Below are 22291 nucleotides of genomic sequence, written 5' to 3'. Positions count from 1 at the left end.
TAAGGTAACGGTGTTGGAACTAAAATATAAAAAGTTCTCCCGTCTCCTCCCTGGCTGATCTGACACATTTTGAACGCAGATAAGGGGTCCCGCTTTGTTTGTGGGCTTCATTGTATGCTGAATGAAACCATGAGGACTCTCGGCTGGACCCAGACCTTACATACTCCAACTTACTGATCATTGTTCCTTTTTCCTAATGCTTTTCATTTCATCCTTATCAATCATGACAACAGCCCACAGCCAGACTTAAATACATATTTTATTAAAATGAATTAAAATGTTTGGACTGAACAATCACCAAAACCGACAGCGACATAAAACAACAAACGTCCACGTTGAAACAAAACGTTGATCGACCGGTGCTGGACTGAACCGATCAAATAAAAAGCGATCCCTCCACCCCCAGCCCGGCTCAGAGGCCTCTAGAGCAGAGGGTCGGCTGCCAAGCTGCCCTTGATGATCTGATCCACGGCTACCTGGAAGACCACCTGTATGTTGGCCGTGTCTGTGGCCGTGGTGAAGTGGTGGAAGACCGGCGCGCCGTGCCTGCCGCTACACGCCATAAACATGGCGGCGACGTGGCGGGCCGCGGCGTCCACGTCCCGGTCTGCTCCTGGGAGGGCGGGAAGGAATACGCGGGGAGGAAGGTCGGGGATTTGGTTCGTGGAAAATTGTGTCATCTTCTGACTTCAAAACTAAAGCAACTCAATGAATAAATCATGTGCAACCTTGCTTGGGGAATGCTGTGTGGAAGGCTGAGGACATGCACAACCACAATGTCATAAGGAAGGGCGAGCGCACCAAGCGAGAGAGATACTCAGGAGGAAGCCAGTGTATGGAACAGGGGGGGGGGGGGGGGGGGGGGAGTGATTGTCTCCAGACGTATGGATACAAGCAGAACCCCTTGTGGAATTCAGGGTTGTCAATAAGATGATGCTCCTCACAGGTTTTTCTTGAGGTAGGGAAAATTCAGGACATCTATATTGCATCCCATTGCATATCATTAAAGCGGACCTATTATGCTTTTCGACTTTTGTGACCTATAAACGTTGTTATAATGTTTGATAGTCATGTTTAACCATACAGAAAAAACGATGTAGATTTTCGGGAAACTCTTCCTCTCATCTGGGTGCTTTCAGCCTTCTCTGTCAGCGCTCGGTTTCCGTCCTTCTCCCCCCCAGGCCCCCCTCCTGCCACCCCACTCCGTTGGTGATTGGTTAAATTCCTTGAAGCGCGCGGCGCGGCAATTTGACAGGCATATGGGGGTCGTCGGCAGGAGTGCTCCTACGTCGATGATTTCCCGGAAATTGAAGCAAGTGAAAATCGCAAACGGTTCCCGAGTGTTTGCGCCTGCACAGCCCCAACCATACTGTCAGCAGGGATACTTCAATGCATGTACGGTCATAAAAGTGGAAAAAGCATAATAGGTCCCCTTTAACATTGCAAAGTGTTCCTAGTATGACACAATATACAGTATTCTTTCACAGTATTGCAGATAGGCTCTGCATTCAGTTCCCCCCCGTGGTGTCCCACTCCTAGCTACCATTTTGAACCCAGATGGCTGCTACATGAATAAGGCCTATAGAGCTATTCCAGAGAAGGAATAACTAATGTTTACTTCATAAAGTTAACGACTGCTCTGGTCCATCAATTAAACACAAACAAACCCAATGCCGGAATAAACTCGTGTTTTACCTGCAATGCAATGGTGGTTGCCCTACAAAACCCCCTAAAAAAATCACGCGCGTTTTTGATTTGTCAAATACTATTCTACATAGCTGTTAGGTCACAAGTATTGTAGATTCAAATTCCCTGCCTAAAAATACAACATGTAGAAATGTAGAAATAAGCATACTTTATACCCAATAAAGTATGCTTGTTGTTAAGGACATACCTTAATGTTAAGGACATACCTTGATAACTGGGGAGGTAAAATCTCAGTGTCTTCAGAGTACAAGATCTTCTCCCGAAAGATACGTTTTTGGGGTGGTTCATGACAAATCTGTAGAAAATAAAATTCGATCAACAAATTAAAACCCTGGATGCTCCCCAAAAGGGGCACCCAGTGCTTCTGAAGGCCTCTTCAGAGTCGAGGGATTAGAAAAGGGCACGGATGAGTGGTGCCGGCGACGGCCAAACCACAGCAAGGCCGGCGTTAGATACTCCACATGGACAAGAGCCGGCCCCATAAACCTCTCACCCACTCATCTGACCGGCTGGGTCCCCCTTATAAACTACACAAGAGGGTTGACACAAATTCTTAACGTTGTTCCCGAGGCCCGAGTCTCCCATTACACTGTTGGATCCCCACACCACACAATGAACGACCTGCACCCCTGATCTGGGAAACATCCCCACACAGCCTTGTTCCTGCTGGTTAGGTAGACCACTGGTGCTTCCAAATGACCACAGGGCGCAGCACAGTGGCTGTCCGAAGGCGAGTGGGCTGGGACTCACCATTGTAGTGTTTCGAAACATGACATTGTCGCAGACTGCGGTGAAAAGTTCAAGGCTAGCAGTTCTCCGTGAGTCGACTCTGATGGAGATGAACAATGTTAAAAAAACAAGGTACCAAAACAGTTAAAGCAAAGCATAAGACTGACACACACACACACACATACACAGACACACACACACACACACTCTTGACAGTCCTAAATTCCACAAGAGGTTACGTTTATTATCCAATTTCTAACCAAAACCCTAGGATGTGGACAACGACACCCCCTCCATACCACCGAGGGGTCTTCCATCAGGGTCATGTCGTAGCCGCTCAGCGTGATCACAAACAGTAGGACCTGGACCGAGTCGAAGCAGCTGAGCCACTTGGTCCTTCGCTGGGCCGACCGCTGGGCCCCGACATCGTACATCCTGGGGGGCCGAGAGTACAGGCATCAGTCGGGAGGAGTTCACCGAGGACGGGGATACGTCCATGTGAAAGACCATATAAAAAAAATAAAAAGGTACAGCTCTAGGGAGGAAAGGCCTTCTGAATGTCAGCCTCCTCTCTGCAGTTCTCTTCTCACACTAAAGCCTTTTACCCCCTTTCCTTCTAGCGCTACAATAATTCAAAGACCACATTGTATAAATATAAAATAGGTTCAATTTAGGTGGCCCAGAAAATAATTTCTCGATTGCAAGGCTGTGGAGGGTTATATTTGTTTCGTTTTTGCCAGTACAATTCTTTCGAGCACCAGTTACAAGCCAACATTGGCCTGACTTAAATGCATGAAGTGTATCATTGTTTAAAATTGCAATATGAATACATTCAAAAATGTGTACAATTTTGACACGAAAAAAATGTATGTATAAATAAATAAAACGGGGTGCTTCAACACTCCAAGTGCAGAAGTGGGTCTGGCTGACACAGGAGATGGGAGCCACTTGGAACAGATTGCCCCCAGCTGCTAGATTGAGACGGCCCTGTCAAACGTTTACGACAATTTGGCCAACCTAGGGAATCATCCTTAACCATGGGCTTTGATGACTATACTGCACTCAACAACCCAAAAAAATCCTCACAAAAACAAATCATAATATATAAAGAGGATAGTGGAGGTATTGTTTAAATCTGCTTTCATTGATTTAGTTTTCAGGATAAAAATGCAAAACATATCTCTTTATTCTTTCGATTAACAATCCGGCCACGTTTCTGCATCAATCCGAGAAGCAAAAACCTACAGAATTTTTTCACATGCAGGATCTGATATTTATACCCATGCTGCCCCTATGCTTTCATGTAAAGCAAACGTGTGAGAGGCGCAACTGAATGAAATGCGAGGATAGTCTCCCCTGAATTTCAAGCTGCGAATGTTCCTCCATGGATGATAAAAGGGTTCAGGGGTCAGGTGATGCGCCTGTGTGCTCCTATGCGTAGAACAGTCCCCGTGGAAGAAACACCATCAATATTCATATGTTGTGTGATTCACTGCCTCTGGGGATCAGACTGAGCATAAAGTCCCATGGCCATGGGGACTGAGAAGCCCACGCCAGCAAGGCCCATGGGAGAGGGAACATTGCAGCGCATGTGCCATTCAAAACTCCCCGAGGAAAATAAGCATATTAAGTAAAGACAGTGGAGTAAGAAATAAACAAACTATATTCCTGTTCAACAACCATTTTCAGTATCTCCATCGCACACAAAATAAATTGATTTGCTTATTTTTATTATATTGTTTGATGAATTTTATTTACCGACATGATTCTCGCAATTTTGGGGTTGTATCTTCAGGGTTGAATGCAGTTAATTTGAGTCGCTTTGGATAAAACGAGATATCAGGCTTAACAGCTGTTTTGTTGGAAGAACTATTTAGCATTTGATTGAATTCGTTAATTCACTAATTTTATATGTCAATACATTGACATTTATTTTCTTTAAATCATCGTAAATACATTTTGAATCCAAATATGGATTCAATTAGTTAGTTATTGAAGCAAGAATTACTTGAATTGGGTCAGAATTCCCAACGACAATGTATAACACAAGGCCACAATAAGACTATCTTACCGAAAGATAATATTGTTGACTGTAAATTGTGTCTCGATGATTCCACACGACCGTACCCTCACTCTCAGGACATCCCGCTCAGTCGGAATGTAGTTGGGAGCAACGATCCGACTCATGTCCTCAAAGAAACTGGAATACAGCAGGAACACAACAGATGACCATCACACACACCCCCACACAAACCGTTAGCAATTCCGCAAAGGCCAGGATAATATAATTGAACACGGGGTACAAAAAGGACAACTTACTTAAAGCATCACATGAAACCGCCAGTCTGCAACATGGTCCCTTCCAAGTTAATATAGCAAACCGTTGAGCCCTCGATATCTTCATGCGTTTACTAAATACACTTTTGCTAAAAACATCCAATTCAGCCAAAAGCTCAACCACCTGCAGGTGCAGTTTATACCTCCATTAAAATCGAAAACTGCCGAAATGCCCAAAATTGCGTCACTTCCAAAAAAAAACGACCCCTCTTATAGAAAGTGTTCCGAAATAGCAGCCCATCCCACTATATGTGATGCCTTACGTTTCTATGTGCAGAGCCAGCACTGTTTTCCGGCACATGTACGTCCTGTGGTAATCAATAGATAGACCCGTCATGCTAGTGACCAAGCAAGAAGAATTTCCCATTTTTCTACATCATGCAAGTAAAAGGAGAAGGCTGTATTTTGATGGTTAAAAATGTGATTGGGCCTTATTATCACCGTCACAGTGATCCTCATCTCTACACAGATATTTCCAACTTGGCTCGCCCTGTTCTTAGTCCCCCAGGGCAAGCACACAAATACGTATGTATATGTATGGGGGTTCAAACGTTCAAATGTACTCCTCTCTATGTAACATGAGCACTGAACATATGAACTGAACTGATATCAGCGATATAAGAATCAGAGTGATAAACATAGCTGCTTAAGTTACAAAAAACAACCAAACAACTGCACAGTCCGTCTGTAGAGAAACAAGCAAAGTGTTTAGAGTGTGTTCTTCTACCTTTCCTCCAATCTTTCCAGATATCCACAAACGACAGAATTGGAATAAATCAAGCTCAACCTTTCCTAAACGGTGCATTTTTTTACACACACACACACACACACACACACACACACACACCACACCACACACACACACACAACAGCATCACACACCACACACACACACCAGCACTGACACACACACACACACACACACACACACACCACACACCCACACCCACACCCACCCCCACCCCCCACCCCCCCCCCCCCCCCCTCGAGCAACAAGCTCGGAGAGCACTTAACCAGTCCAGTCTCAGGTCCCTGTGGTGGTGGACCTGCGGCGTCGAGGCGAGCTCCGTACTCACTAGACAGCCGAGTCGTTGAGGTGGAACTCGTGGCCCCGGGCCGTGGCCGCCCGCACCCCCTGGTCCGCCCACAGGGAGCAGAAGGCGTGGCCCAGGAAGGGGACCAGCGCCTGGTCCTCCCCCACACACTGAGCACAGGACAGCAGGGCTCGCGCGTGGACCTGGCAACACAAGCAACTCCTTAACAAGTTAACCTTAAAAAGGTGGCGTATTATACCACCGGGTACGAGTGGGATTAGCCATTAGAAGCCGTTTTGAAATAAGGCCTCTTCTGACATCAAAAGTGTCCACCTAGATGTGTGCTGGACAGAGCAGTCTGCCAGCCTACCCAGTGGACAGTAGCAAATGTTGCTCACCTATCCGTCACACACCTAGGTGGGCAGGCCCACTACACACCTGGTGGTAAAATGTGTCACCTTTAACAAGTTAACCTTAACCGTTAAGCTAACAATTGTTGGTGCATGGCACTTGTTTCTCTGAACATCCTTACTGTATCGAAAGCGCTATATTGTTAATCTTTCTGACAAATGTCCTTATTAAGTCGCTTTGGATAAAAGCGTCTGTTAAATGCCCTAAACGTAAAATGTAAATGCAAGGCTTTCGCTGCGCAAAGTCAGTCAGTTAGTTTGTTAGAATGCAATGCATATCAGACAATCAGTTACATTTCTGTCCAATTGTGGAATTCATATTTGAGATTCAATTCAATTATATTTGTATAGCCCTTCAACACAGGTAAAGTCTCAAAGGGCTTAACAGGCCATATAGTTATGACCCAAACCCCCATGACCATAGCAAGAAAAATACTCCCTTTATAAAATGTATTGTCCTGTCAAAAGCCAAAAATTTGCAGTTCACCTTCTTCTTCTACTGTCTGCAAAAAGGCTTGACACAACCCACGCTTGGAGACTACTCCCACGTGGTGAAAGGGCGCGTGGTGGCGCTCAGGGAGGGTTGAATGAACCGAAGGTACAGTCACCCTGCGTGCTCTCTCACCTTGTTGTTCTTGTTGGAGAGGTTGATCCTAAGCATGCCCATGCCTTGAAGAACAAACTTCATGGAGGTCAGAAGGTTGTCCAGAATGGCTGGCTGGAGAGAACGAGACAACACCGGTCCGTTATCCCTCACCAACGCACTGACGGCCCCGGTTGCTACGTTTCTAAGTCCTGATGGATCTGTTTATTTACGGCACACTGCGATAATGAAACGACGTCCGCAGAAGCTTCCAGACAACCTGTTATAGCAGTAAGTAACTCTTTATGGAGCCCGGGATATTTACCAATCGGTGATGGGCCCAACACAAAACTAAATGAGGCTATAATGTGTATAAATAATAAGCAGCAACTTTTCTCTTTTATCATGATGATACTATTATTGCGATAAGAGAAAAGTTCCTGTACAGAGGGCATTGTTACAACTGAATGTGTCAATAACCATCATCGCCCTAGATAAATGTTAACATTAGGTTTCATTATACGCGTTTCGATGAATTCTATAGAATGTCAGCTGCATTTTAAAATTAGCGCATGGGTACTTAGTTATCATGGTTCTATAGCAGACCTCGAGAATAACAAAGCATCAAACCAGTCAGATAAAGTGGAAATTTGCTACATAATCCACCATCAACGACTCACTTTAGGAAGGGATACTGAGGAAAGCTACCTTGAAACTAATGAGCTCCTGTTTGGTGAAGCCACAGCTGTGGATGAGTTTCATCTGTTTGACGAGCGTACTTTTTCCGCTTTCAGCAGGACCTGCAAGAAGAACATTTGACTACTCCAGCAGTACGCTGGAGGAAAATTAAATAATGATCTTTGCTGCCTGCCAACACTCACCGAGCAGGAGGATTTTGACTACATTGGTCTCCCGTTTGGCCTGTTCATCACTAAGATCTTGCTCTATTTTAGAGCTGTGGCCTCGAGCCTTCTTGTCTTCCTCAGAGACAACCTGATGAAGGCACAGTCCCATGCAAATCTGCAGAACGAGGGGATTTTACTTTGACTAGAGTGGTTTTGACGGTAAACTGATCGACATTTCATAACAAAGCAGCAATATCAATGAAGTAAGCAATCGAAACACTTTGAGGCCTCACTCAAAGCACAAGGGGGGGGGGTATAACTTGCAACGCATAACATGAACCAAGGACTGCTACCTGCAGCGGACCGGGCAGCATTTGGAGGCAGCAAAACATGATATCACTTTTTTTTTTTAGCACGGTTCGTAGTGCCCTCAAAACCCCTGAGAAATCCGCGGAGAATTCTTTTGACAACGATGGAAACGAGCAGACGAAGTGACGCCCAGGAACGGAATCGAGGAGACTGAATTGGCTGATTGAGAGCACGTGGGCACAAACAGGCCTTTTGGCGATTCACGAACGCAATTAGCGGCGCGCGCAGCTCATTAGGTTTCACTGTAATTTAACTACGTTATCATTTTATACACTTAGTCATTTTAATATTTGTAAGTCATACCAGTACTTTATATTCTCCCTTGTGCCCCGGCCCCTGCCGTGGTCGTATATGAGAACTAACCCATAAGGGCAGACCAGTCGGTAGGCCTATATGGATATGGAAGCCTCCGCCCCATCCATGGTGGCTTCCGTCCTTCGGAGGAGACAGAAAACCGAGGTCCTGACTCACTGAGGTCATAAAAGATCCCGGGGGACTTATTGCAAAGAGTAGGGGTTGCCCCGGTGTCCTGGCCCAACCAGGCTCATTAAATCTGGCCCCCTAATCATCCTTCTGTATGGCTGACTTATTAATTCCCTCACTCTCCACCACAAACTGGTGTGTGGTGAGCGTTCTGGCGCAGATTGGCTGCCGTGCATCACCCAAGTGGGTGCTACACACTGGTGGTGGTTAGTGAGGTCCCCACTTCACTGTAAAGCGTCTTTGATTGTCTAGAAACGCGCTATATAAATTCAATCTATTATTATTAATATTATTATTATTATTATTCTACCTCTGCCGCTCCCTAGTGGTGAGGCAGCAGAGGAACAAGAGAGAATGACAGCATATTTGCATAATGTGTTCAATTATCCCATCTTGGACTATTTTGTGTTCTGCGTAGCCTGTTTTCAATCTTGTGTACGCCTTCCTTATTATATAATTGTCGTAAACCAATCAATTAGGCCTATATGCTTCATGTTGGCACACAGGAGAATTATTTCTTCGAAATCTTTATGAAATCATTATTTGAAAAGTGACCTGACATTGTCTTCCACAATGCTTACCTTCATTATGAGTTGAATATATATATGTATATCTATGACCAAACACATTTTCAACGTTCATAGACATGATGACAAACACTGTTTAGTTTAGATTAAGTGTGTGTTATTATTGTTGTCGTAATATACTGTAGGTCATCTTCAACATTGTGTACAGTATTTGTCATTGAGCATTTCTCCATAACATACATAGTATAGCCTACAATGAGTACATTCCAACTTGAAATACAGTACATACACTTTGAAACAATCAAAACAATTCAACCAAAGTTAAAGAAAAGGTGGTCAGCAAAATATACACCTTTTAAAAAATATAATATTTCATCCTTTTTGACTTAATTAACTTCTTCCGAACTTGAAAATGACAAGTCTAGATGATGTGTTAAGTCAACAACACAATCATTTGTAACATACTATACTAGACATATTATGTTAAAAGCATTCTGTTAAAACGTAAGTGATAAATACTAGTGTAATCACAGTACAAGGAGTGTTTTTCTTTTCAAATAAAAATAAAGAATGAATTGCACTCAAAAGGCCGGTCGTGCACGTCTCGTGTGCGTTTGCGTAGTTAAAAACAAAACTGCTCTATGTAGAAAATAGAAAAGTCCAGTTCTGAGCAGTTTACAGTCAGTGCATTCTGGAGCTATGTACATGAGGTCCCATGAAGTGGCCCATCAAATAGGTTCTACACTTGCCCGACGAGGCTGTCACTCAAAACTATTCTGCCCATAACGAAGACCAACAGCAAACAAGGATTTTATATAATTGTAGTAGACTTTTGGAACCCCCTACATTTCGTTTTTTTTAGATACCCTTTAAGATGCGTTCACGTCAAAACCAAAGTGAATAATTAAAAATCCTACTCGCGTTAAACCGTATAGGGCTACTTCTCTCGCATGATTGATTCAGCATCAAGCGAAATTCACAACAAAGTTCAAATAGTTAAACTTAAGCAAACATGCGAATGAGGCGAATTTGCGTCGTTCGCAGTGCAACATTTGAGCCATCGGGCAGGAATTTTGCATCTATTTGCGTCTTTGCATTGACTTTGTTTGTACACGCGCCATGCCAAACATTCACTTCGGTTTTGTTGTGAACGCCCAGTTGGAGCCTTTACGTCAGAGTAGTTTGATGCAGTGCTCATCTACAGGCCAGTCAGTCGAGCAGCAACGGACCCTTAAAACACACAGAGTTGTCTTTTCATTAGTCCATAATAAACGATTCCGACCTTTGACCCCTTTCTCCGCATACAAAATGCCCGTTGACTGAATCATAATGTTTGAAAGGCAAAACTTGATGAAAAAACACAACTAAAAACAATATGTAAAATATAGACTCTTTTAGACAGATTCATTCTATGATTAGGCTTGACTTGTTAAATCAAATAAGTACATTGTTACATAATGCATGAATGGGTTGATAGGTTAAATGACAGACTTGAATGACATGTAATTGCATATGTAGTAGCAGGTATTAAGACATACAATAGTACCCCACCCTAACAGGAATGTGTTTGTTGAGGGGGGGATGAATCTATGTTTAATATTTATTTTTTTTGCGTTTAAGTTTTTTCTTGGGGGGGCGGGGGCGGGGGGTGGGGCGGGGCTGTTGAATTAAGACACACCTCTTTTTCTCCAAAGGAGTTTTAAAAGTATGCAATTAAAATGCAATGGATTTGCCAGGTTCTCTCTACACACGAACACACACATGATATATATATTCATACCATGTATATATAAATATGTGTTTTATATATATATATGTATATATGCATATAGTGTGTGTGTGTGTGTGTGTGTGTGTGTGTGTGTGTGTGTGTGTGTGTGTGTGTGTGTGTGTGTGTGTGTGTGTGTGGTGTGCGTGTGTGTGTGTGTGTTTTAAGGGGTCCTACAACACTGCCAGAGGTCTTTCTTTAGTCTTCTCCTCCTCATGTCTCTTCAGTGCCTGGATCATGGCGATCTCTTTGGCCTCCTTCTTCTGGTTCCTAGCTTCAAATAGCAACCTTGGGGGGGGGGGGGGGGGGGGGGGGGGGGGGGGGGGGGGGGCTGGGGACAAGAGGTGGTTAAGACCACACATCTAAGCGGGGGTCTCGTCAATTTTTCTCTCATTGTTTATTTTGAGAGTTTGATCTTCAATAACTATACAATAGTGATTTATATTTTTGGATCTTGTATTTCTGCCAACACTAATTCCTTGCATGTGTAAACATATAAAACTAAACTAATGCATGCAATACGTCTCTCCTATGGTTCGGATTTCCGGAAGAGAAACTACTTAGCTATTAGCTACAGAGTCCACCTCGACACTGCATAGCCACCCTCCCCCTTCTGGCCACCATTGTACACTGTATTGTACACTGTATTGTACACTGTATTGTATTGTATTGTATTGTATTGTATTGTATTGTATTGTAGTACTTAACTGTGTAGCTGCTATCATGGCTGTAACACGGGGAATTGGTTAGCCTAGCGACTGTTGTACTTGCACTTGGTTCTATGAACATCCTTTCTGTACCGACAGCGATATATTGATGCACTTCTTATGACAAATGTACTTATTGCAAGTCGCTTTAGATAAAAGCTAAATGCCCTAAATGTAAATGTAAATGTAAAGCTACTACAATAGCTACTTCGGTTGCCTCAATCAATACCGATACCTTCAATCAATACGTTTCTGAAGTGACCCATTAGGCTGACCACAGCTCCACCTGGCCTAGTGTCCCCTTCCCGCCGCTACGTGCTGTCCTACTGGTCTCCCGTCTGTCCGCCCACCTGTTTTTGATTATCCTCTGCACTATTGCGTCCGTGGTGAGGCTGCTCCCGCTGTCGACCGTCCTCCAGATGCCTTTCCTCCTGGGCTCCTGCACAAGCAGAGAACACACCGAGGGGTTAGCCTTCTGCTCCGTCGACCCCCCTGGCCGCCTCCACGCAAAAATGAATCAGGAACACGTGACGGAATAAAGGAATATCTTTCTATATCGGCGGCGGCCTGAGTAAAGGCTCAGTTATGGTTTCGCGTCGACGCAACGCAAGGGGGTTTACGGACCCGTTACGTCCTTGCGGACCCTCCCTGCGTCCACCGCAAGGGCCTGACGTGCGCCCCCCAAACATGTCACTTGCGTCGGTTGGACGCAGCAGCGAGGGCTGTGATTGGCCCTCCCACTAACACCCGAAGCAGAACCAAAACCGGTCAACGTCTGCGTCGAGGCGTCTGCGTGGTCATCGCGTTGCGTCGATGTGGGACCCTAACTGAGCCTTAAGCGGGGGTCTTACGGCGTAAGGGTCCGTCCCATCGGTGCAGGGGTAGATGTTTGTTTTGCCGTGACAGACGAGGTCCACCTGGGAAGACAAAGGAGCGAGGGTTGTTGGTGGTGTTCTGCACGTGTTTTCCTCTGGGCGGAGTTTCGTTTTTTGTTCCGTTACATACATGTATTTGTTATTCGATTTACCTTGAAATGATCTAGCAGATCTTTCGTGACCTCAAACGGGGCTCCGATCACCACTTCTGAAACGTACTGCGTGAGGAGCGGAACAAACACAGGCCAACGCGTTAGGGACTGGAACCATTTTTCCAAACCGTCCAAATCTTCTCGTAGATTGCAGAAGAGTGCAGCACTCACCCGACAGGCCAGCACGCTGAGCGTTCTCTCGTGGATATTCATGATGGGGTAGTTCTTCCCTTTGTAGCGGTTTACCTCCTGAAAGAAAACACATTTGTTTTTTAAGTGCATCTACCTAACCTCACTGTAACCATCATCAGACTCAGGGAGTGTTTCAGTCAAAGCTCTGAGTGAAGCGGTGGAGCTCACCTGGTCAAAGTGCAGCCCCACGATGATGTACGGTCGCTCCGCCAGCCCGTGCACGGCCTCCAGGAAGTCCACGTGCCCGATGTCTGGGAGCAGCCGGGGGTCAAGGGTCACAGCTCGCATCCAGAGCTCGACTCAGACGATGTCGTCACCCTCACACACACACACTTAACCGAACCCTGAGTAGCTACTTAACAATTTAGCTTGGAGGGGAAACTAACTCACATTTAACCTTATATAAAGGGAAGAACAACAACAACCCAAATTCATTATAGACTATAGAGAGAGAGAGAGAGAGAGAGAGAGAGAGAGAGAGAGAGAGAGAGAGAGAGAGAGAGAGAGAGAGAGAGAGAGAGAGAGAGAGAGAGAGAGAGAGAGAGAGAGAGAGAGAGAGAGAGAGAGAGAGAGAGAGAGAGAGAGAGAGAGAGAGAGAGAGAATGAATCAATGAGGTCACAAGTCAGAGAGCCAGTGGGATTTCAACAATTGAAACAAAACTCTTGTTTTCATTTCATTTAGTTTGGTTCATCGCCATAGTAACTAATCCTTCAGATGCCAAAGATCAAACCGGTGGGGCGTATCTATAGGTGGAGCCTATCTGTCACTGGTTGCCAGGATACGGAAAAGGTCAAAGGCCCCCGCCACGTAGATGATGGTGTCTCCGTTCTGAGGCTCCTGGCCCGAGGCGAACTGGATGATCTTCTGGGACGTCTGCAGGAACTGGGACACGCCCGTCCACGGACTGTGGCCCTTCTGTGAACACACACAACCACCGTGCCGGAGAGAGGGGAGAGGCATGAGCACTGAGGGACAACTCGGAGAACGGCACGCTAGCACCACCCGGTGGCCAGAGAACGGTACTACTGTGATGTGATCACAAATGTCCACCCAGGGACATTTGTTCAATCTGTGTTCACATTAAGTGTAATTCAGGATCCCAGTGGGTTTCAGTGGCATAATAAACCACACTGATAACATCGAAAAGTGATGCTCAATATTAACAATAAAAAACAGACATGCGATACAAATGCAAGCAGCTTGTCACTGTATAAGCTGTGAATAAATAAAAGAGTTGTTATACAGTTGTCTGACTGGCCAGACCTTCGGCTTTGAGATGAAGTAGGCCAACAGTATTGGACTTTGTTTCCTAATGCTTGCCATTGAGTCCTTGAATAGCTTTGGCAACCAAGTAACCAAGCTGTGATGATAAAGACCCAGTACTCACTCTGGAGTTGGTATGGAGTTTGTTTTTAAAAGTAAAATATAAGGGTCATGTCAATACATTTAAATAGCTATAGTTAAAGCAACACTAATAGTAACAACAACTAAAACAAAAACAATAATAATACTTAGAATTCATTTTGGAATATTTAAAGGAAAAATGACACAAACCTTTCCAAAGTTATCTGTGTGCTGCTGGTAGTTGGAGCTGTCCTGTGGAAGAGAGGGCAGAGTGTGAGACAGCAGAGTGTGAGACAGGGGAGAGTGAGACAGCAGAGTGTGAGACAGCAGAGTGGAAGAGAGGGCAGAGTGTGAGACAGCAGAGAGTGAGACAGCAGAGTGTGAGACAGGGCCTCTGTCTCATCCTGCATCAGGACAGGGGAGGACTGCACACACACACACACACACACACACACACACACACACACACACACACACACACACACACACACACACACACACACACACACACACACACACACACACACACACACACACACACAAACACACACACACACACACACACACACACACACACACACAGGGAGAGAGGCAGACAAAGACAGATCGAGAGACTGAGACTGAAACTGAGAGACAGAGAGATAAAGAGAGACTCACTATGTTCCTGTGATGGGCTTTGGTCATGAGCAGCATCCTGCCAACCAGATCTGTGGTCGAGACTCCCTGAGTCCTCTTGCACTCCCTGCCAACGACACAGTGACATCACGACACGTGACATCACGACACAGTGACATCACCGGCCTCTTGTCTCCCAATACGTCCCAACAGGGTGAATGTGATCGGAGGCACCCACCTGTATCTCCCCGACTTCTTCACCTCCTCATACGTGTCCTTCCCGTCCACTGTCAGCGTTATATCATCTGCACACAACCACAACAACAGCAACAGGGTTACAGGTAAGTGGGCCTGTTTCAACAGTAGGGATAGACAGAGAGACTGGATCATTCACGCTATTCTCTAATATCTGGCTGCTTGGTGGCCACCATACAGCAATCATAAATAGTGTGATGCTTCAAAATGTAAAGTTTAAGTAATGCCTGTTAGTATTTGTCTGTGTATGTGTCTAAGTGTGTGTGAGAGCATGTTGGTGTGTGTGTGGGCGTGCGTGCGTGCGTGCGTGCGTGCGTGCGTTCGTGCGTGCGTGTGTCTGTGTGTGCGTATGTGTACGTATGCGCGTGCGTGTGCGTGTGCACCGTGCGGTACCTCCGTGCACGCAGAAGTCGCAGGTGTGCTGGTCCAGGGTGTCCAGGGTGGTGACGTAGGGCGCCCCCTCCACCACCTCGTCCACCCACTTGATGGCGCGCACCATCTTGTAGCGCTCGTCCTGCGTGAACACCGGGGGGCCCTTGTGCTTCGCTATCTCCGCTGGCAACGGCAAAAACAAACGGAGGGAGGGACAAACACCGGCGATGAGACGTGGGTATGTACGATGCAGTGAGATGGTTTGGATGGGACGGGGTTCACCAGGGACGGGGTTCACCAGGGGCGGCCACAGCTCAGGAGGCAGAGCGGGTCGACTGGTGACCGCGAGGTTGCTAGTTCAATCCCCGGCTCGTCCTATAGCTGAGTGTCGAGGTGTCCCCGGGCGAGGCACCTCACCCTGACTGCTCCCGACGAGCTGGCAGTCGCCTTGCATCGCTGACTCTGCAGTCGGTGTGTGAATGTATGGGTGAATGTCAGGCATTATTGTGAAAGCGCTTTATTAATGCAGTCTATTCACCCTTTACCATTCTGCAAGTTGTACGATGCTGCTTGAGACACCCGGGAACGAACCGGGACAACCGCGATGGGGTGGTTCTATGCTCTGATCTGGAGTGGAGGGGGGGGGGGGGGTCCTTACCGTCTGTGTGAACTCCAACGATGAGGTGATCTCCCATGGCCTTGGCCTGACGGAGTTGGTTGGAGTGGCCGTAATGCACCATATCGTAGCTGGAGCAGAAGACAAAAGAATAGATGAAAATCAATTACGAATACATTTACAAGGGGAAGAATATGTGTGGTAATAAGACATCTCTTTATCAGTCCCAGAACCGTGTTATCGGATTAGGCTCCAGAGACAGCTAGCTGCACTAAAATAACCGTAACATTGGATGGAGCCATTGATAAAAAAAGATTACAATTTATATTGCATGTAGTGTCCACCAGATAGTGTAGCAAAACTTCTAAAGATAATCGGATGATCATAAATAGGAATAAAACATGCAACAAAGCGATCTAGTGCAGTACATTGCTAGAGGCAATATGGCCATAGGCCTCTGCCTCAATACCTTTTGACACAAGCACTCACAAAAAGCAGGGCAAGAAAGGCTGGAACGTGGAATCAGATACTATAACCAACACCACAAAAATCATCCATCGAAGGGCAGTTGTGACAATAGAGGACCTCATTCGAAACCCGATTCCCCCTGCAGCCGACCGTTGTGTGTTTTGTAAATGAAGGACAAAGCGTCCTGGAGCCTGGCTTTGAGGCGCCCCTACCAACACTGAAGACTCCTAGCATTACTCCATTACAGTCCGGAGGGGTGAACAAACGTAGGGATGGTTGAGAGGGGAGTGTTCAACGACAACTTAACATACATTTTCTTTTATAGTCATCATAACTTATGGCACTCAGTCCTAGTTTAGACTTTTTTTGTGCCCTGACTGGACAGGACTGAACTTCCCCTTAAAAAATTAAAAATTCTCACAAGCATTGTGTGCACTGGGAGTGATTAACTACCCGTCCAATTTCGTTCTCCAAGCAAGGATCACTATGCTGATTGCTGATGTTAAAATATTTATTATTACGATCTGTTAGAAGACACCAAGACAACACCTGAGCTCCTGAGAAGTAGAGCCGGAGAGGCCAGCCGTAGGGAATTACAGAAGTGCACCCTACTAGGTCTTAAGAAGTATACAAGAAGAATAGCATACTAAAACTTTACGTTTACAGTTGCTCGTTAAGCAGACAAATTTATCCAGAGGGACCAAAAGCGCAAAACACGTTGAGTAACCAAGTTTCTAAAAATAACAACTGGACTTTTGTACTTCTAATCATTCTGAACAATAAATAAAGAACAAGAGTGCAAGCGCAACCCAAAATGTGATGATGGCACACATTATCATTTCCCAAGTACACATTTATAATGGCTCCGCCGTTGCCCTGTGACCACCACATCAGCAGATACAGGGGTCGGACCTTACTCCGCCCTGCTCGGATGTTAACTGAAACACTGACCTTTGTCCTGGTGACGGCAAACTCCAGTCACCAGAAGAGATTAACACCTCACAAAACAACAGAGAGCTGTAATTTGGGCTGCGAAAATCATTTCAGCTCTCAAGCACCTCACCGAATTTTGGTGTAAGTACATGATAGTCCTGCAAAACAAATAAATCCCTGTTCCACATTAAACCCTTTCAACGCATCACCTGTTCCCCTGGCTGAGGGACTGGGGAATACACACACGTAGTACACAGTACTATAGCTCTCTAATTCTGGATGGCTGGAAACCGCTTTATAAAAGCGAGTCACCTGCGTGAAGGACTGGAGCAGAGGACACGCTCTACTTCCTGGGACAAATAACCACGGCGTGTATGTACCGCTGACTTCGCTCTGATGATTTCACCGGGGGGGGGGGAGGGCCTTGTGTTGTTGTAAACAACGTGTCCCGTGATGGCCCGTGTCGTGGCAATTTCTCCATTAGATATTGCGTCTGAGACAGATGAGATATTTAGATGCAAAAAAAGCACACAATACTTGTAGGCAATTGCTGGTCACATATATTTGTAATAAAAGTACTAACAAAGATACATCTCAATATATGCATCAACAAACAATAAAAAACAGGCATACAATAATAATAATCTGAGGCCTCAGATGGGAGTTCTCCCTGCGTGTTACTTCATACACTAAAGGTACGCTTAGAGAAAATCCACTGAGTAGCTAAAGTTAGGAGCTTTTATACACTTAGATCGGATCCTTGAGGGCAGTTGGCCCCCAATAAACAAAAAGCCTTAGTTAACCAGATGTTAATCTATTGATTGAAATTTCTTCAGAGGTTAAGAAGGTGGTTGAGGCTGTTCCTTATCACCCTTTGCTTCTCTACGCTCCCCAGGGGGTCAAGTAGAACAGGCCCAAACCAAACTACATACAACACGGAAACGGAATGTGAAACCAGATTACATCACACATTTTAGACGACCCTGAACGTAACATGTAGATTTTCCATCACTTGCAGGCTTTAATTAGCTGCAGGTGTGTGTGTGTGTGTGTGTGTGTGTGTGTGTGTGTGTGTGTGTGTGTGTGTGTGTGTGTGTGTGTGTGTGTGTGTGTGTGTGTGTGTGTGTGTGTGTGTCAGTCAATAACGGTCCAATGACATTCGTTTACAGTGGCCTCTCTTTGCAGCTCAACCCACCGGTTAATATTCCGGCATCCCAAATATTCCTGGACATTCCATCAAACCACCGCAGGGCAGCCTCGGCTACACCGCAGGGATGGAATCTGACCAGAGAAAGCCGCGGTAATCCCCGGTCTCCGCACTCACGCATTCAACGCGGAGACGCATGCGATGTTATTTCTAGAGCGCCTTCCAAAAACAAACCAGGTTTGTACCGAGTTGCTCCGCCGATTATTGGACACGGATAAACATGACACAATAAGGTCCATGCACAAAGGAGGCTGAAATCAATCAAACGGGAGATAAAGTGTGACCCAAATACTTAAAAACATTGCATCAAGGGCCATAGGCAAGCGAGTAAAAAATATGCTTTTGGTCTATTTAAAAAAAAAAAAACACCAACTGACTCAGCAGATTTTCCGGCAGGACGTTGGGACAGCCAGCAGGCCGTGTTCTGGGTCCTGTGGGTTGTGCTGTTGTTGTAAGGGGAGACGAGGCCCCAGAGATCACTGGATCAGTACCACGCAGGGCTTTAGAGGTAAGGAGCAGAATTTTAAAACGCTGTTCTGTAGAAAGGCAGCGAATGTGTATTGCTGCAGGGATCGCAGTGGTGGGTCTCTCTGTTGAGTTCTGGTTAACAGGCTAGGCTGGCGACAACGTTTGAAATTGTAATGGGTCTGAGACATACCAACGTGGATTGCAGTTGTAGATTCTGGATGAAATAAAAGGCATGGATGATTTTTTTCCAGGTCCAGATTAGTTGGGAAGTGACAGGTTTTTGCAATGGTGGTGAGTTGTTGGATTTGACAAAACTTGAATTGGCAGATGCTTCTGAGTGATCTGAAGTAGCTGGATGGGCCAAATGTCTGTTTGGTTTTTGTTTAGCTGAAGGAAATGTTGTGCCATCCGGGATCTTTTCTTTTATGCAGTAAAGCATATTCCTCGCTCCTTTTAATGATTGGGAATTATTTCCAAAAGTGAAACACTGCTTTTTTTTCCAAAGAGTGCCGAAATGACAATGAAAATCGTGATCTTGCTAACTCAACCGTTTATTTCTGTCCTATATCATCGGCACTTAGCGGCATCTGGAGGAAGCTCCACCCTGAATGTGGAATTGCGGGCAATTAAGTTTGACTCAATAGGGCATAATAGCAGATGGCAATATGTTTGTGACATGACTATGCAATGACTAGGCTTAGAACTGACTTCCGCCCAGCCTCGTCAACCGACCAACCCTCCAACAGGCTCTGAAGTAGGGGTGGGCGACACTGCAAAATGTGGTTTCTCTCCGATACCAAGTAATGCCATGTCATTGGTGCTCCACTGCCAGGCAGGAGGCCTCCCTGGGTGTGCGTGGAGACGGCTGGTTTAACCTGTGCACACTGATTACTTAATGGGCAACAGGTGTGCAGCCTCACCCAGCGTCCAATCAGACTCGGCCAGGTAAGGCTGCTTGAACCAGCCATCATCCACACACTTATTTACCTGGTACACAAGGACATGCAAAATACGATGGTGCCTGATAAAGGACCGGCACATCAACTTTGGACGACAGAAAGTGACCACTCCTGTTTTTTACATATGTTCAGTGAATCAGAAACTCAACATAAAAACGATCAACCTTTCTCTCTTCGAGAGGAGCTTCTCAAAATGTAAACCACAGTCAATAATTATAACATCTCTGTTATATCAACATGTTGACATGTCTGTCAACAAGAATGGAGACATGTTACAATGTCCCCCCCTGAACCCCATTTCTGAAGGAGAACCGTAGCATTAATATTTTGGGATGGATTCGCCCACCCCTACTCTGAAGCCCTATAATATAGGCCTACCACTGTTTCAATGTGACCTGATGACTAACACATGCTTCCCTGTGCTGTTCAGTGGTTTAACAACTGCAATACTCTTGCACACTCATTTAGTGCACTCGTACACTCGAGGGCAGACTTCTCCCCGTTGTTTACTGGAAAATCCTTTGTGGCAGTCATCGCTTGTATATTTATCGTTAATATCAGGAGAGAACAGAAAACCCAACTATGTATCCTGCTATCGAAATGAATGCTTCCAAATGTGAAATAAAAACATTTATTAGTTATTAGTTATTTACGTCATATCGGTGTGTGAATGTATGGGTCGAAGATCGATCATATGATCGAAGATAGGGGCCACAGTTATAACTCCACATTGATCGAGGAGGCTCCTCGAGTCAGGATATCAGCGCGTAACGGTGAATAAACCGATAGGGTGCTCACTTGTTGACTTGCCACTTATACCCCCCCCCCCCCCCCTCCCCGCTGCCCAGATGACCGACAGGCGTGCGTTCATCTGGAGGTGAGCGCTGGAACCACTGTGCGTTCCCACTCGACGCGTGATTCCGCATTCCAGAGCCGCTACGTGGGATGCCAGCAGATAGTAACGGTGTCTACTACGCCTGTCCTGATAGGCTCCCCATACGATACACAACATTTGCCATCTGTTGTTGTTCTTAGCACATATAGCAATGATCTCAACGCAAAGCATTGAGCCCATATGTAGAATACAGCAGCCAGTGTTGCAGACCCGTTATGTGCACGATAATTATCCTGCAGGCACCCAAGCAGAATGATCTCCTTAAGATCTAGAGGAGGCCTGGTCGCCCTGCTGTCGCTGTTAGGACGACACGACTAGACAAACAAGCCGACAGCTCAATGCAATGCTATGGAAACCAAACCACAATATCGATACGGAATCCTCACGGCGTGCAAGAGAGGAACAGGCCTCGTATCGTGTCGTTTCGTGCACTCACCATCCATCGCACCACACCCGGATGCTACGCCTTCTCTTCTCCGGACTGCAAAGGGTAGCGTTTGGGGTAGCGGTGCCTGCCCCGTCTTTCCCTACGTCTTTCCCGGCGGCTGCTGCTGCTTCTGCTGCTGGTGTGTTCACTAGGTGGTGTCCGTTCTTGATCATTGTATGGACACAATCAAAAAAAGGCAAGTAAGCTGGTAAGACGTTCTGTCAAGGCAACGGTAGAGTATGTACAACGAGGATAACGCTTTAAAAAAAAAAAGAAGGAAATGTTTATGTATCCTATATATATATGTGTACATATAAATATATATATATACATATATATATTTATATTGTCAGGTGCCGGACCCTCTGAGCTGGGCGCTGACAGTATAGTGACACACACACACCGCAGCGGTATCACGGGCGACCGTCACGCCCCCGAGAGGAGACGTCAGCGCGTCGGGTCGTACGATGATAGCGAGGGCTGTGCGGACATGCTGTTACATAATAGCAGTATTTTCCACTGTCAGGTGACCCAGTCTGGTAACTCATACATAGCGACAGTGTGTTGTACTGTATTGAAGTTGTACGGTCCGATCTTCACCGACGTGCTTTTAAAAAGCTTATTAATGTGATGACAAAATGGCATATGACAATATAACATGTACTTCGCTGATCAATTATAGGCCTGCATCCAATAACCCTGAGTGAGTGAAAATGAATAATATGTGTAGTGTATGATTTGTTTACACAACATTGACATTACATTTACAATGTAATGTATCCTAGACACGAAGCGAAGGCTTGGAGATTTGGTTTAAGATGTGGCGACATCTAGTGGAGGAGTTTGGTACAATACATTATTTTCAGAAACGTTAAGTCTTTACACCGTCAGGCCAGCAGAGGGAGCTATTGACTCGTGGAAGAAAACAGTCATGCGTACACATCACATCACATCGTTTCCAATATCTGGACAGTAACGTAGGCTTCATAACGGGATGAATACGACTTCCTGCT

General features: G+C 45.6%; 2 protein-coding genes across 5 annotated transcripts; both read right to left on the bottom strand.

Moving 5' to 3' along the window:
* Positions 1-288: 288 nt before the first annotated feature.
* Positions 289-8190, bottom strand: LOC130370357 (guanine nucleotide-binding protein G(o) subunit alpha-like). The gene is given in 11 exon segments (XM_056576113.1): positions 289-613; positions 1914-1948; positions 1950-2002; positions 2458-2536; positions 2725-2871; positions 4508-4636; positions 5850-6010; positions 6843-6935; positions 7509-7600; positions 7682-7820; positions 7999-8190. Coding segments are annotated over 11 exon segments (1158 nt in total). The 5' UTR covers positions 8038-8190; the 3' UTR covers positions 289-422.
* A 2748-nt stretch (positions 8191-10938) lies between these two features.
* LOC130369743 (ethanolamine-phosphate cytidylyltransferase-like) lies at positions 10939-21702 on the bottom strand. Of its 4 annotated transcripts, none has more exons than XM_056575263.1 (13): positions 21288-21702; positions 15964-16052; positions 15327-15488; positions 14917-14983; positions 14721-14805; positions 14274-14315; positions 13502-13634; positions 12887-12969; positions 12698-12775; positions 12527-12592; positions 12351-12416; positions 11850-11938; positions 10939-11080 (listed from the first exon to the last, which is right to left on the bottom strand). In XM_056575263.1, the coding sequence occupies exons 1-13, from the start codon at positions 21449-21451 to the stop codon at positions 10966-10968; spliced, it is 1239 nt and encodes a 412-aa protein (XP_056431238.1). In that variant the 5' UTR covers positions 21452-21702; the 3' UTR covers positions 10939-10965. The 4 variants fall into 4 exon arrangements, with proteins under 4 accessions (XP_056431238.1, XP_056431246.1, XP_056431256.1 ...); XM_056575271.1 differs by lacking the exon at positions 21288-21702 and adding an exon at positions 19188-20387; XM_056575281.1 differs by lacking the exon at positions 21288-21702 and adding an exon at positions 18907-19175.
* Between the last annotated feature and the right edge of the window lie 589 nt (positions 21703-22291).

The sequence above is a fragment of the Gadus chalcogrammus genome, chromosome 2, assembly GCF_026213295.1.
Source record: "Gadus chalcogrammus isolate NIFS_2021 chromosome 2, NIFS_Gcha_1.0, whole genome shotgun sequence".
Lineage (NCBI taxonomy): Eukaryota > Metazoa > Chordata > Actinopteri > Gadiformes > Gadidae > Gadus > Gadus chalcogrammus.
This window is presented reverse-complemented; position numbering and strand designations above follow the sequence as displayed.

Bases quoted from the DNA above. Each gene is read 5' to 3' on its own strand.
- LOC130369743 (XM_056575263.1), bottom strand. From the start codon at position 21,451: ATGATCAAGAACGGACACCACCTAGTGAACACACCAGCAGCAGAAGCA. The intron at 16,053-21,287 runs GTGAGTGCACGA...CTTCTGCTCCAG, and splicing joins CGGGTGTGGTGCGATGGATG to CTACGATATGGTGCATTACG. The intron at 11,081-11,849 runs GTGGGCGGACAG...CCCCCCCCCAAG, and splicing joins CAGAGGATAATCAAAAACAG to GTTGCTATTTGAAGCTAGGA.